Source organism: Sander vitreus, chromosome 11 (genome assembly GCF_031162955.1).
Source record: "Sander vitreus isolate 19-12246 chromosome 11, sanVit1, whole genome shotgun sequence".
NCBI lineage: Eukaryota > Metazoa > Chordata > Actinopteri > Perciformes > Percidae > Sander > Sander vitreus.
Genome location: NC_135865.1, coordinates 62,258 through 75,118, shown reverse-complemented (window position 1 = coordinate 75,118; position 12,861 = coordinate 62,258). Strand labels below are relative to the sequence as shown.

At 41.4% G+C, this 12,861-nt stretch overlaps 1 protein-coding gene across 1 annotated transcript in view; it reads right to left on the bottom strand.

Annotated features, from left to right (window-relative positions):
- ddx18 (DEAD (Asp-Glu-Ala-Asp) box polypeptide 18) overlaps positions 1–12,861 on the bottom strand; it is a 13,307-nt gene extending 446 nt beyond the window's left edge. The window contains exons 1-13 of the mRNA XM_078262985.1: positions 12,714–12,861; positions 12,096–12,269; positions 11,824–12,009; positions 10,267–10,402; positions 9,980–10,080; positions 3,220–3,419; positions 2,862–2,976; positions 1,929–2,068; positions 1,658–1,819; positions 1,393–1,545; positions 664–777; positions 426–482; positions 137–314 (exon numbers count right to left, since the gene is read on the bottom strand). Of these exons, the coding sequence (XP_078119111.1) occupies positions 137–314; positions 426–482; positions 664–777; positions 1,393–1,545; positions 1,658–1,819; positions 1,929–2,068; positions 2,862–2,976; positions 3,220–3,419; positions 9,980–10,080; positions 10,267–10,402; positions 11,824–12,009; positions 12,096–12,269; positions 12,714–12,819 (1,822 nt within the window). The 5' untranslated portion in view covers positions 12,820–12,861. The remainder of the gene's footprint in view (positions 1–136; positions 315–425; positions 483–663; positions 778–1,392; positions 1,546–1,657; positions 1,820–1,928; positions 2,069–2,861; positions 2,977–3,219; positions 3,420–9,979; positions 10,081–10,266; positions 10,403–11,823; positions 12,010–12,095; positions 12,270–12,713) is intronic.

The window sequence follows — 12,861 nt, the reverse complement described above, 5'->3', positions numbered from 1 at the left end:
GAAGAGCTGAGTTAAGGAGAACTACATTGGGTTTTTTTCAGCATACATTTCTAAGTGAAAAACAGAGTGCAAATAATGACAAATAGACTTTCAACACATCAAAACCAACAGTGTGGAGAATCACAGCAAAGGATACTCAGATCAACATATGGAGGAACTTTGAAGCCAAAGGACAGCGCCACCATGGGCAGGTTGAGGGTGTTGACGCTGTAGATCTGTTTGAGCGAGTGCGAGTCATAAGCCCTCACATAGGACTTGTAGGCCTCTTGGGCTGACTTGTGGAGATAGTAGTTCTTCTCAATCAGCTTCTCGAGCTGGGGAACAAGGGGCAGTTTGAAACTAGAACCTGAGCAATCAGCTGGCATTTCATTTTTTATAACAAGCTGCTGCGACATCATCACATCTATAAGAAGCAGATTTGTTACCTGGGACTGGATATCAGAGATTTTACTCCAGGAAAAGTCGAACTCACTCAATGGGACCTGGACAATAAAAAGGTGTGTGAATAGAGGCCAATCCCATTTAAAGACATGGTGCATGTTAGGGTCAACATTGCTAAAGGTTGTGAAAATGTATCAAAAATTACTGTAAAATGTAAATTGTGCAAAGAGAGTAAAATTAGCAATCAACTGTGTATATGAAAACAGAGTTTGAGATGGTTACCTTGGCCTGCTTCAGGAAGCGGAGGAAGCCGAGCTCCTCTGGCCGGAGGATGAGCAGAGCGTGGCCTCTGCCGTTGATGCCTCTGGCTGTTCGGCCCACCCGGTGGATGTACTCCTGCGGATGCAAAGGCCAGCTTAAACACAGTCCTTAACTCAAACACAAAAGGGAACCTTCACTAGCAATCAAGTATTCACAAGAGCTGCACAATTAAATCGCAATTTTATTGAAATCCCAATATGACTAGTGCAATATCCAAATGGCAGGGGACTGCAATATTTGTTACAAGGCAAAATATGTGTCAAACTATTCTGAATGAAGTATTGTGGAGCTGCAGAGATGTCCCAGCTTACAAATCCTATCCTACAGACTTAATCTAATCTAATCTTGTCTTTAACAAACTAATGAAAAAAAGAACAACTGAGTAAATTGTATAAGACATTTTAAATGTAGCTATACTGAGAGGCATCTCCATCAAAAAAAAAAAATCTTTGTTTGGTACGGATCCTCGCAAAAATCACAGTATGATAATTTTAAATTCTAATGAATTTTCAGTGAATGTGAGAATAATGATACAAAACTGATCATTCCCTCCATATCGTGAATCATATGGCAATCGCAATATCAGTCAAAATAATCGCAATTACATGTTTTCCTCATATCATGCAGCCCTATGATGTAGTAATTTTTTAATCATTATCACATTGTATCATGTAGAAGCAGTTTCAATACCTTGGGGTCATCTGGGGGGTCGTACTGGACAATCCAGTCCACCTCGGGGATGTCCAGGCCTCGGGCGGCCACGTCAGTGCACAGCAGGATGCCCGAGTCAGCGTTGCAGAACTGGAAGAAGGTGGTGGTACGTTTGGTCTGCTTCTGCTTGCCCTGAGAATCACAATGAGCAAGAAACAGGGTTTTACAAACAGCCGGCTTTGTAGATGAGGCTGAGGTGCGGCGTACGGCTCAATGATGCTCGGCAGTCAGTGACACGTCTTACATGGATGGCCATGACAGGCAGGTCGATGTAGTTGAGTAGCTCATAGTGGAATTTCACAGACATACAGGAAGAGAAGAAGACCATGAGCTTCTTCTTGCGGTTCTTCTTCAGGAAGGTGAAGAGCAGCAGGAAGCGCTTCTCTGACGGGCACACCACGTAACCCTGAAACACACAAGACATCACTTTACAACACTTTAGTGTGCCAAGGAGCTTCAAGGCCAGCCCACCCTTCAGTAGAACATTGGTTGGACAGAAATGTGGCAGACAGTACCTGCTCCAGGCCATCGACAGTGGCATTGTCTTTGTTGTCATCCACACCGACGTAGAGGGGCTCTTTCTTCAGGGAGATGCGAGCTAAGTCCTCCACCTTACGGGTCTGAGTGGCTGAAAACAGCATGGTCTGTCTCTTCTCTGGAGACAACGGTGGCAGAAACATTAAACAGGGATTTAGAGAGCAGGGTGGATCAGAGGTTTGAGTGCTTTTGTCGTAGACTGACATAATTTAAAAGGGTGAAGACAGTTGTGCAGCGTTTTCTGTTTGAGGAAATAAACCCTGATGTCACCGGTTATCTTTGCTTGGGTTTGAAAACTTCAAACAGAAAGCCTGGGAAACCACATTGGACATTGAAATGTGGGCATTTAGGGGGTGGCAGTAGCTCAGGAGTTGGGTTGGGAACCGGAGGGTCTCTGGTTCAAGTCCCCGTATGGACCCAAGTATGGTGGTGGACTGGTAGCTGGAGAGGTGCCAGTTCACCTCCTGGGCACTGCCATGGTGCTCTTGAGCAAGGCACCAAACCCCCAACTGCTCGGGGCGCCTTTCCATGGGCAGCCCCCTCACTCTGACATCTCTCCATTAGTGCATGTATAGGTACTAAGCATGTGTGTAATTCAGGCCTGTGTGTGATGTGTGTAATAACAGAGTGAAAACATTGTAATTTCCCCTTGCGTGATTAATAAAGTATAAATTACATTATTAGCAGGCAGGGGGTCTAAGAAAGATATTATCAAGTAGCATTATTGGAAAGAAATTGGAAGTCTTTTAGGAGCATATTATGGACTAAAAGTGACTATATCTCTGCCTTTCTGTATTGAGTTGACAGATCCATCTCTTACAGTCCCCCAAATTTTATTTAAGTGCAATAGTAAATTCATGAAGAACCCCTTTAACAAGAGGAATAAAAGCTGTGCAACAGTAGATACGTACTTGGCAGCAGTTTGATAATCTGCTTCAGTTCCTCCTCGAAGCCCACTTCTAAGATACGGTCGGCCTCATCAATAATCAGACACTGTAGGTTCTTGTACATAAACCCAGGGGTATTCTGAGGCACAAAAGTATTTTCTTTTAATATTCATATCCAAGTATTACCAACAAGCTGGAGCTGTAGAAACAATGCATTTTTAGTAGGAACACATCAATAAGACAATGATCTTATGTTTTATGAATACGTCATACCACAAATTCTATGCAGCGTTATGACTACTAATATGAATATATAATATGCTACGTCTGGATTCATAATTTCATTATGAAGATAAAGTCCTGTTGGTAGTAGTGTTTTCACCTGGAGGTGGTCCAGCAGGCGGCCAGGCGTGGCCACCAGGATGTTGACTCCATTGGCCAGTCTCTGGGCCTCGGCGGAGCGGTTGCTGCCCCCCATGATCAGCCCAAAGGTGTGCACATGGTGCGTCATCAGCTCCTTCATCACACCATAGGTCTGCATGGCCAACTCGCGTGTGGGTGAAAGGATCACCACACCAGTGCCTGGGAGGAAGAGGAGGACATTAGTAAAACTCTTCCACTCAACCTACATGGTAAAGTTTCTACGGTAAGGGTTGTACCCAAATTGGATTTGGCTGTTCAATAGGGGCGGGCGATATGGACAAAAAATAGATATTTTTGGCAATTTTGACAATAACGATAATTAGACGATATCCTTTAAAAATGTGTTTTTAAAAGTCTGAGTTACTGATGATAATAATGGGCACAATGTTGAATGAAAACAGTTCTTATTTATTTTCTTTAAAATGTAAGTATTCAAGTAAAAACTATTCAAAGACATACAAAATACTAACTGAACTAGTGTAGTGTATTGAACTCTGAGTAAACATTCAGTTGTACACCTCTGCTGTAATGTAAATTGTGCAACATATAAGCAAGATGAAATCATAACAATAAACAAAGGGCTCTGTTCTGTAACTTATTGCACACAGCCATGTCCTTATTGGAAGCAGTCCTGGAGCTGGGAGAGGGCAGTGTCAGGCCAGGTTTTGATAGTCCTACTTGGCTGTATAGTCCTTCTGATCAGGATTTATGCTGGGATCAGGAGTAGTTGGATGTGATCTGACTGGCCCAGGTGAGGGAGAGGCGTAGTTCTGTATGCTTTGATGTTAGATTATACTACATGGTCTAGTGTGTTCTTCCCTCTAGCAGCACAATCTATATGCTGGAAAAAGCTGGGGAGTACAGACTTTAAGGACGCCTTGTTAAAGTCCCCTGCTACGATATGTATCCCCTCCGGGTAATCGCGCTGCAGTTTGTTCACTATGGTTAGCAGTGAGCCAAACTTGTGCTAACGTTAGCATTGGGGGCTATGTAGACGGCAGTGTGCTGTTTTCGTGGTTAATAAAATGGCCTGTATATTACCGACAGGGCTTCCAGGTCTGGTGAGCAGTGCTGGGCAACGATCTTGCTGTTGGTACTCCATTCATTATGCACAAAAATGCACAGTTTTTTTCTTGAGCCTGCCGGTAGCTAGCTCGGCCTGCTAGTTGCCGACAACAATCCACGGAGCGCCCGGTCTGGCTATGTCCTCCGGGATGTTATGAGCTGCCTGGAAGGCTCTCGTAACGGCTGTGTTGTATCGTAGTCCTATATTGATTAGTTCAGTGTGGCTGTACTTGTATAAATATACACCGAGAGGAAAGCTAATAGCCGCAGCACAATCGCGCGGCGCCATCTTTGTTGACATTAATGAATGTGTAGCGTTCCAATGTGTGGTTGTTTTTTTCTAAGTAATTTAAATACTCGATAATGTCAATTTGCACATCGTTAACACAACAATGACAATGTTATCGTAAACGATATACATCACCCACCCCTACTGTTCAATACAAAGATTTGACTATTGTTTTTTTCCATATATAACTGGCAAAAAAAATCCATTGGCCTGAGTTTCAGTGATGATTTCGACCACATTGACATTGTCAAATGCAGCTCGCCAGTTTCATAATGAACCCGGAAAATGTTTGTACACAACGGGTGGCAGTCCACGCAGTGTGCTCAGTCTCCCCACATTTCTTCCGTTGCTCCGGCTCTAGGTCCGCTTGGAAGGGCTCGGGTAAAGGTGGTTCATGGCTCTGTCTGTAAGCTTTACAGCTACCCTCACTAGGACCTGGCCGCTTCGCGGCGCCCTGGGCCTGTCTATTATTTAAGCTGGGACCCGTGCAGAACTGAAAAACTTCTATCATGATCAGTTCTGTCTGCGCTCCACTCATGTGTTACAGGGTTCGGGTAAGACCTCTAAGTCGCGGTGTAGGTCTTCATATAAATGAACATTGGTGCAAAACTGCCCTTGTAAGAGAGAGACTATGCACCAAAGATATTTAATGCTTGCTGTTTCTATGCGCCCAATTGTTGTGACTGTTTACATTCAACCGAAGGCAAACCAGAGTATTGCATCAGAAATGATCCAACAGACAGTGCAGAAACTACAGTTGGTGTCTCCCGACCCTCCTAACCTAATTCTGGGCGACTTCAACCACTGAGCGCTGGACAAGTCTCTCAGGAGCTTTCACAACTATGTGTCTTGCCCCACCAGAAATGGCAAGATACTGGATCAGTGTTATGGCTCAATCAAAGAGCCTACAAATCCATCCCACTTCCCCCGTTGGGCACAGCAGATCACAACTGTGTGCAACTCATTCCAGCATATCGCACATGCCTACAGAGGGGGAAAGTGATCACCAAAAAGTGAAACTCTGGTCTAAGGAAGCAACACTGATGTTGCAGGGCTGCCTGGACTGCACAGCATGGGAGGAGTTTATTGAATCCTCAAACTCACAGAAGTGGTCAGCTCATGGGTGTCATATTGTGAGGACATTGTTATCCCTGCAAAGATAGTTAATATATATCTTAATAGTAAACCCTGGATGAGCAAACACCTTAAGATACATAGGTACAAGATGGCGCCGGGTGTCATGGCACGCCGTCTCCCTGTCTTCTCTCAGTTGTTTGTGTTTATAGTGGTGTCTTTGCTGGTTGTAAATACCCAATTGCTGTTGGTGTACGAGCGCCAGCCACTTTATGACATATGTAACTTTTTTCGGAGGATTCCTCATGTTGAGTATGGTCGACAACAGAAATCGAGGCTTCCTCCGTTTCTGGCTTCAGTACCGGAGGAATTGTTTCGCCGTGAGCCAGTTTTCCTACCCCGAAAGAGGACCTGCAGGAGACACAGGCGTGCACGCGGTACACGCTCAGGCATGCGTGTGAAGATTAAAAACGGTAGTGAGGATGATGATCAGGGATCATGCTGTTGATGTCAGGCATATTCAATTGGATTTTGCATGCCTACAACAGTGGATTCTTCTGGTTTACCACATTATTTATTTATTTATATATATATATATATATATATATATATATATATATATATATATACATATATATATATACACACATATATACATATATACATATATATATATATATACATATATATATACATATATATATACATATATATATACATATATATATATCTATACATATCTATATATATACATACATATATATATATATACATATACATACATACATATATATACATATACTACATACATATATATGCATATATACATACATATATATATATATATACATATATATATATATATATATATATACATACATATATATATATATATACATATATATATATATACATATATATATACTCTATATATATATATATATATATATATATATATATATATACATATCATATATATATATATATACATATATATATATATATATATATATATATATATATATATATATATACATACATATATATATACATATATATATATATACATATACATATACATATACATATATATATATATATATACATATATATATATATATATATATATATATATATATATATATATATATATATATATACACACACACACACACACACACACACATATACATACATACACACACACATCCAAAAGACGACCATTGACACCTCGCACAAGGAGGGCAAGACACAAAAGGTCATTGCTAAAGAGGCTGGCTGTTCAGAGAGCTCTGTGTCCAAGCACATTAATAGAGAGGTTTGCGTGAGATAGAGATAACCGCCCCCTGGAGAGGATTGTGAAACAAAACCCATTCAAAAATGTGGGGGAGATTCACAAAGAGTGGACTGCAGCTGGAGTCAGTACTTGAAGAACCACCACGCACAGACGTATGCAAGACATTCGCAGTCGCATTCCTTGTGTCAAGCCACTCCTGAACAAGACACAGCGTCAGAAGCGTCTCGCCTGGGCTAAAGACAAAAAGGACTGGACTACTGCTGAGTGGTCCAAAGTTATGTTCTCTGATGAAAGTAAATGTTGCATTTCCTTTGGAAATCAAGGTCCCACAGTCTGGAGGAAGAGAGGAAAGGCGCAGAATCCACGTTGCTTGAAGTCCAGTGTAAAGTTTCCACAGTCAGTGATGGTTTGGGGTGCCATGTCATCTGCTGGTGTTGGTCCACTGTGTTTTCTGAGGTCCAGGGTCAACGCAGCTGTCTACCAGGAAGTTTTAGAGCACTTCATGCTTCCTGCTGCTGACCAACTTTATGGAGATGCAGATTTCATTTTGCAACAGGACTTGGCACCTGCACACAGTGCCAAAGCTACCAGTACCTGGTTTAAGGACCATGGTATCCCTGTTCTTAATTGGCCAGCAAACTCGCCTGACCTTAACCCTATAGAAAATCTATGGGGTATTGTGAAGAATAGAGAAGAGCTGAAGGCCACTATCAGAGCAACCTGGGCTCTCATAACACCTTAGCAGTGCCACAGACTGATCGACTCCATGCCACGCCGCATTGCTGCAGTAATTCAGGCAAAAGGAGCCCCAACTAAGTATTGAGTGCTGTACATGCTCATACTTTTCATGTTCATACTTTTCAGTTGGCCAACATTTCTAAAAGTCCTTTTTTGTATTGGTCTTAATATTCAAATTTTCTGAGATACTGAATTTGTGTTTTTAATTAGTTGTCAGTTATAATCATCACAATTAAAAGAAAAACACTTGGAATATATCAGTCTGTGTGGAATGAATGTATACATTATACAAGTTTCACTTTTTGAATGGAATTACTGAAATCAACTTTTTCGAGAGATTGATTTATTTAACTGGCCAGTTATTTCATGGCTCCAGGACACTATGCATCCTGATGAAGATCCCTTGGCCCCCACATCATCACATACCCTTCACCATACCTAGATATTGGCATGGTTTTAGCTATTTTAATTCCAAAGGCCAAGGGAACTTTATCAGGATGCATAGTATCCTGGATCCATGAAATAACTGGCCTTTAAAAATAAAAATATGCCTGCCTCTATGGGAATTTAACATAGGGGTGTACTTACTTATGCCCCCTGTATTTTAAGGAAGAACATTTATTTATGCTACATTATTCATTACCAAAGAAAATTGGTGTCCTTAAAGATTGGATTTTTCCTCATTTTTTTAATTAAGGCATTAAGATAAATTTCCTAAAGATGATTTTTTTTTTTTTTTATTCCTCTTTTTAGTCAACTTTCGCATCATGGGTGTCCTAATTTGTTCACGACTATACACACACACACATTATAGGCCTGTAGTCCTGACCTCACTAGTTATGAGGTCATTTGAAAAGTTGATAAAAAGGAAATCCTAGACAAAAACGGAGCATCACCTCGACGCTACAGTTTGCTTATCGAACCAACGGATGCAACTATAACTTTGCTCAATTTAATTTATAAGCACTTACAGGTTAGTAAAAACCATGCCCGACTATTGTTTGTGGACTTCTCTTCAGCCACATCTGGTGGTACACAAACTCACTGAGCATTTGATGACCTTGTTTTATAGATCTTTTATCGAGTCGTTTTTTACCTTTTCTTTTATCTGCTGGTATGCATCTCTCAATTTAAAACAGAAGAATTCATTGACAAAGGTAATCAAGGTCTGTAGCTGCATCACAGGTACTCAACAGAAAAGTCTGGCCGATTAGTATAACAAAACAGTTGTTAAAGAAAGCCAAATCCATTCTGTCTGACAGCACCCACCCCCTAGCCTGACAAGCCAGACCCACATCAAGATGTTGGGTCTGGGAACTCACCATTGGCTCAATCCGAGGAGTGGGATAAACGGTTGTCTTTCAAATTCCCTCTGCACTCATAGCCAACCAGAGCAACGCTAGTTGATAGATTAAACTTTTGCCGTATCCGGTTGGCAAAACTCCGAACACATCTTCCTTTTTTAAGAAGGACTTCAGTGCTGAACTCCAAGTCTTCCAGAGTCGCGGCTAAAGCCGATTCGAAAGACCGCTGTTCGCCAGCAGCAGCAGCCATCTTCTTTGTTTTTAAGTAGCAGGGAATTCACGTGGAACAGTTGCAACTCCGCCGTCCTTATGTTAAGCCCGCCCACTGACTCTATACACAATGTGATTGGCCTGACCAGAATTTGTTTTTCCAAGCTTGCAAGCCAACGGAGAGTTGCTAGACTGACCCTGGCTGCAAACTACATTTGCTGCCGCTAGGGTGTGTCTAGATTTCTAGGCTACCCACCTCCTGCACCTAGAATTTCAGACCCTGCCTTCTGGGTCGTGCTTCAAATACCCGCTAGTCAAAACCAACAGATACAAACACTCCTTCATACCCTCAGCCATCTCACTGCTAAACTTAAATAGTTTAAGGTCATATCAGCTTGACCACAACCACGCATGATAAACATGGCTTTTTAAAATTGTTTTAATTGGATATATATTTTTTTTTTTTTCTTACATGTTTGCTATTTATTGTTGTATTGATCCTGTGTGGTCACTGCTGCAAAACCAATTGCCCCTTTGGAGACAAAGTTCTGCTCGACTTGACCACCGTATTTCACTTTGACTGGGGGTCACCGATGGATGATTTGACTCATTGGCTTTCAGGGGGCAGCCCTAACAGTTTGATACCTCAGCTAAAAGCAATGTTTCCCTCTCACTCAGCAGCCCATACAGTGCTAAAGCCAGAAAACACTGGGGAGAAAGGATACATTAACAGGAGTCTTACCGTTCCTGGGCATGAACTTAAGTTTGTAGATGAGCTCTATAGACGGGATGAGGAAGGCCAAGGTTTTTCCACTACCCGTCTTGGCAGCAGCCAGGACATCCCTACAGAGAAGCAAAGCAAACAGAAACATTGTTAGTACCCACACAGTCACAATGTGATTCTGGTCTAAAGTTAATAATGATTATTTCTAAAATGAACAGACCTCTAAAGGCCATTGCCAAAATACATTAAACCCAGTTTGACATTATGGTACATCAGTTACAACCAACTCAGGAGAGAAGCCTTACCTTCCCTCCAACAGGGGACGAATACTTTTGTGCTGGATCTCAGTCATGTGTTCAAAGCCCATCTCCTTCACTCCCTTCAGCGTGCTGTCACTCACCAGCTCAGTGAGAGAGGCAAAGGATGTGTCTTCAAATGCTCCTGAAATATCAGTTAAAATTCCATGTAAAGAAAGGCTGAGATGAAGCACAAGAAAACAGCAGGTAAGGTAACAGAAGGCAAGATTAACAGCCATGAGAAACTAGTCCAACCCATTGTGTCCTTGCAGATACTCCTGTCAGGAGAATCACGGGTGACTCCTCCCAAAGAAAACCACAAGAGTCTCTGTACCCGTTTCATGACGGAAACACATCAGGCGAACGTATGCATATGTAGACTGGAGGGTATAACGTTTTAATGTTGGATAAAGAAATTACAAACAACCATATCTGGTTAACAAATGCATGAGCATCCCCCTTGCCGTAGATGTACGGTAAAGCCAGAATATATTATTCTGCTGCCTATTTTATACAGTTTGACAGAGTTGAAAATGACTAGATATTTGGTTGTGAATCAATTACTTACCTATTTGATTAGATGCCGTGTGATTAACTCTATTGCCCCATATTGCAGGGGGGGGATTCATTAAAGTACTCATATTATGCTCCTTTTCAGGTTCATAATTGTATTGACAGGTTATATCAGAATAGGTTTAATTTTCAAAAAAAAAAAAAAATACATTTTGTTGTACTGCACATTGCTGCAGCTCCTCTTTTCACCCTGTGTGTTGAGCTCTCAGTTTTAGCTACAGAGTGAGACATCTCACTTCTGTTCCATCTTTGTTGGGAGTCGCACATGCGCAGTACCTAGGTAAGGACTACTAGCCAGTCAGAAGCAGAGTATGAGGGAGTGCCATGCTAGCAGCTAGGCGAGCATTATAACGTGTGTTCCAAAGTGACCACGTTTGTCTCTGAAGTAAAGGCTGGACTACAATAGAGCTGTTTGGAGCAGTTTGTGAACAGTGGAGTCGGAGCTTTAATGGGAATTTCATCTTCCAAAAAGAATGATAAAGGTGTCATTTGTTGTGCACCAACAAATGCAACAGGATATCTCAAGAAGAAGAAGATATCTCAGAATCAATCAGTCTAAACACACCAACGTAGTCCTAGGAGGAGGTCTTAATCAGCCAGAGTAATTGAAAATACTTGTGTGTGTGTGTGTGTGTGTGTGTGTGTGTCCAGGGCCTTTTTTTATAATTGTCATTCACAGTTGTTTGGGGTTTATTAAACTGACTCTTTTGGTGAACAGATAATATTTAAATGATAAATGTAGAACAGCGCTCTTAAAAGGTCGTACATTTACTATCGCCATTTATTTAACCATGTAGTCTTTCCATTTATCATGATAGCATTCAATTAAGACTTATACAATGTTACTAAATATGACTTTTTTTCCTCGCTATAGAGCTTGTCCTGATGCTACATGTGCTTATCATCTTCTGGACTCAACTAATGGACAGCCAAACAAGTAATGAACCTGCTCCAGCCAGGTCTACAGTAAGCACATATGCATTTCTTCAATACCTGTTAAGCCAGATGGTAATTTGGGTTGATCTTCCTCCTCATCATCATCATCTCCGGTTTTGTCCTCCTCTTCTTCATCTGTAGCTTCCTCTGTTTTGGCAGTAACATGTTCTCCGTCTGCTAATGCTGCTCCCTCCTCTTCTTCTTCTTCGTCCGCTTCTTTCACTGTTTTGGTCTTCTTCCCAACTAGAATACAGGGTTATGACATGTCAGCTATCACAAAAAAAACGCAGTTTGTCAATTTCAAGTTGGCAAACTACTCTTACTGTTACCTGGTGATTCAACCGTGTCAGCAAGCTTCCTTTTCTTCTTTGTCTTCTTCTTCAGTGGTGTTTCCTCTGTTGTGATCCCTTCAGTCTGCATCTTCTGTTTCTTCTTGGGCTCGCTGTCGGTTTTAGGAGTCGCTGCTTCCTCAGAACATTCCTCTTCCGGTCCGTTGGAGTTTACTGTCAAACACAGACACACAGCAACAAAACATACACATTTACCCAATCATCTTGGTGAAATAACTGTTAGCTGTTATGATGTACTTCAGGATTATTTCAGCATTCTGCTGTATGTACATCTCAAAGGCGAACTTGTGTTACATGCTAACGTTAGCTGGCAATTTTTTTGCTAATCTTATAAGGTTACGTAACAATAATCTGTGACAGAGTTTGGTGACATACAAACCGTTATATAATGTCATAAATTAAAGACAGCTATCGTTATGTCCGTCAGTGAAATGCAACAGTATAACATATCAATATTTAAATATGACTTGAGTTCCTGGTTTAAACAACCATGCCGTGAGGAGCTAACGTAGCTAGCTAGCTAGGTTAGCAAGTTCGTCGCTGCTTCAGAAACAAAGAAATCAAGCAACAACAATATGTTCTATTTACAGCACATACCGGTCTCTTCGTCATCTTTCTGGGTCTTAAGTAGTTTGCGCTCTTTGTTCTTATCATTTCTTTTCTGAATTTTCTTGCGGAGAAGCTTCATCTGTAGGTCCGCCATGGCAACGGTGAACGGCACATGTGTGTATGTGTGGTTTTCAGG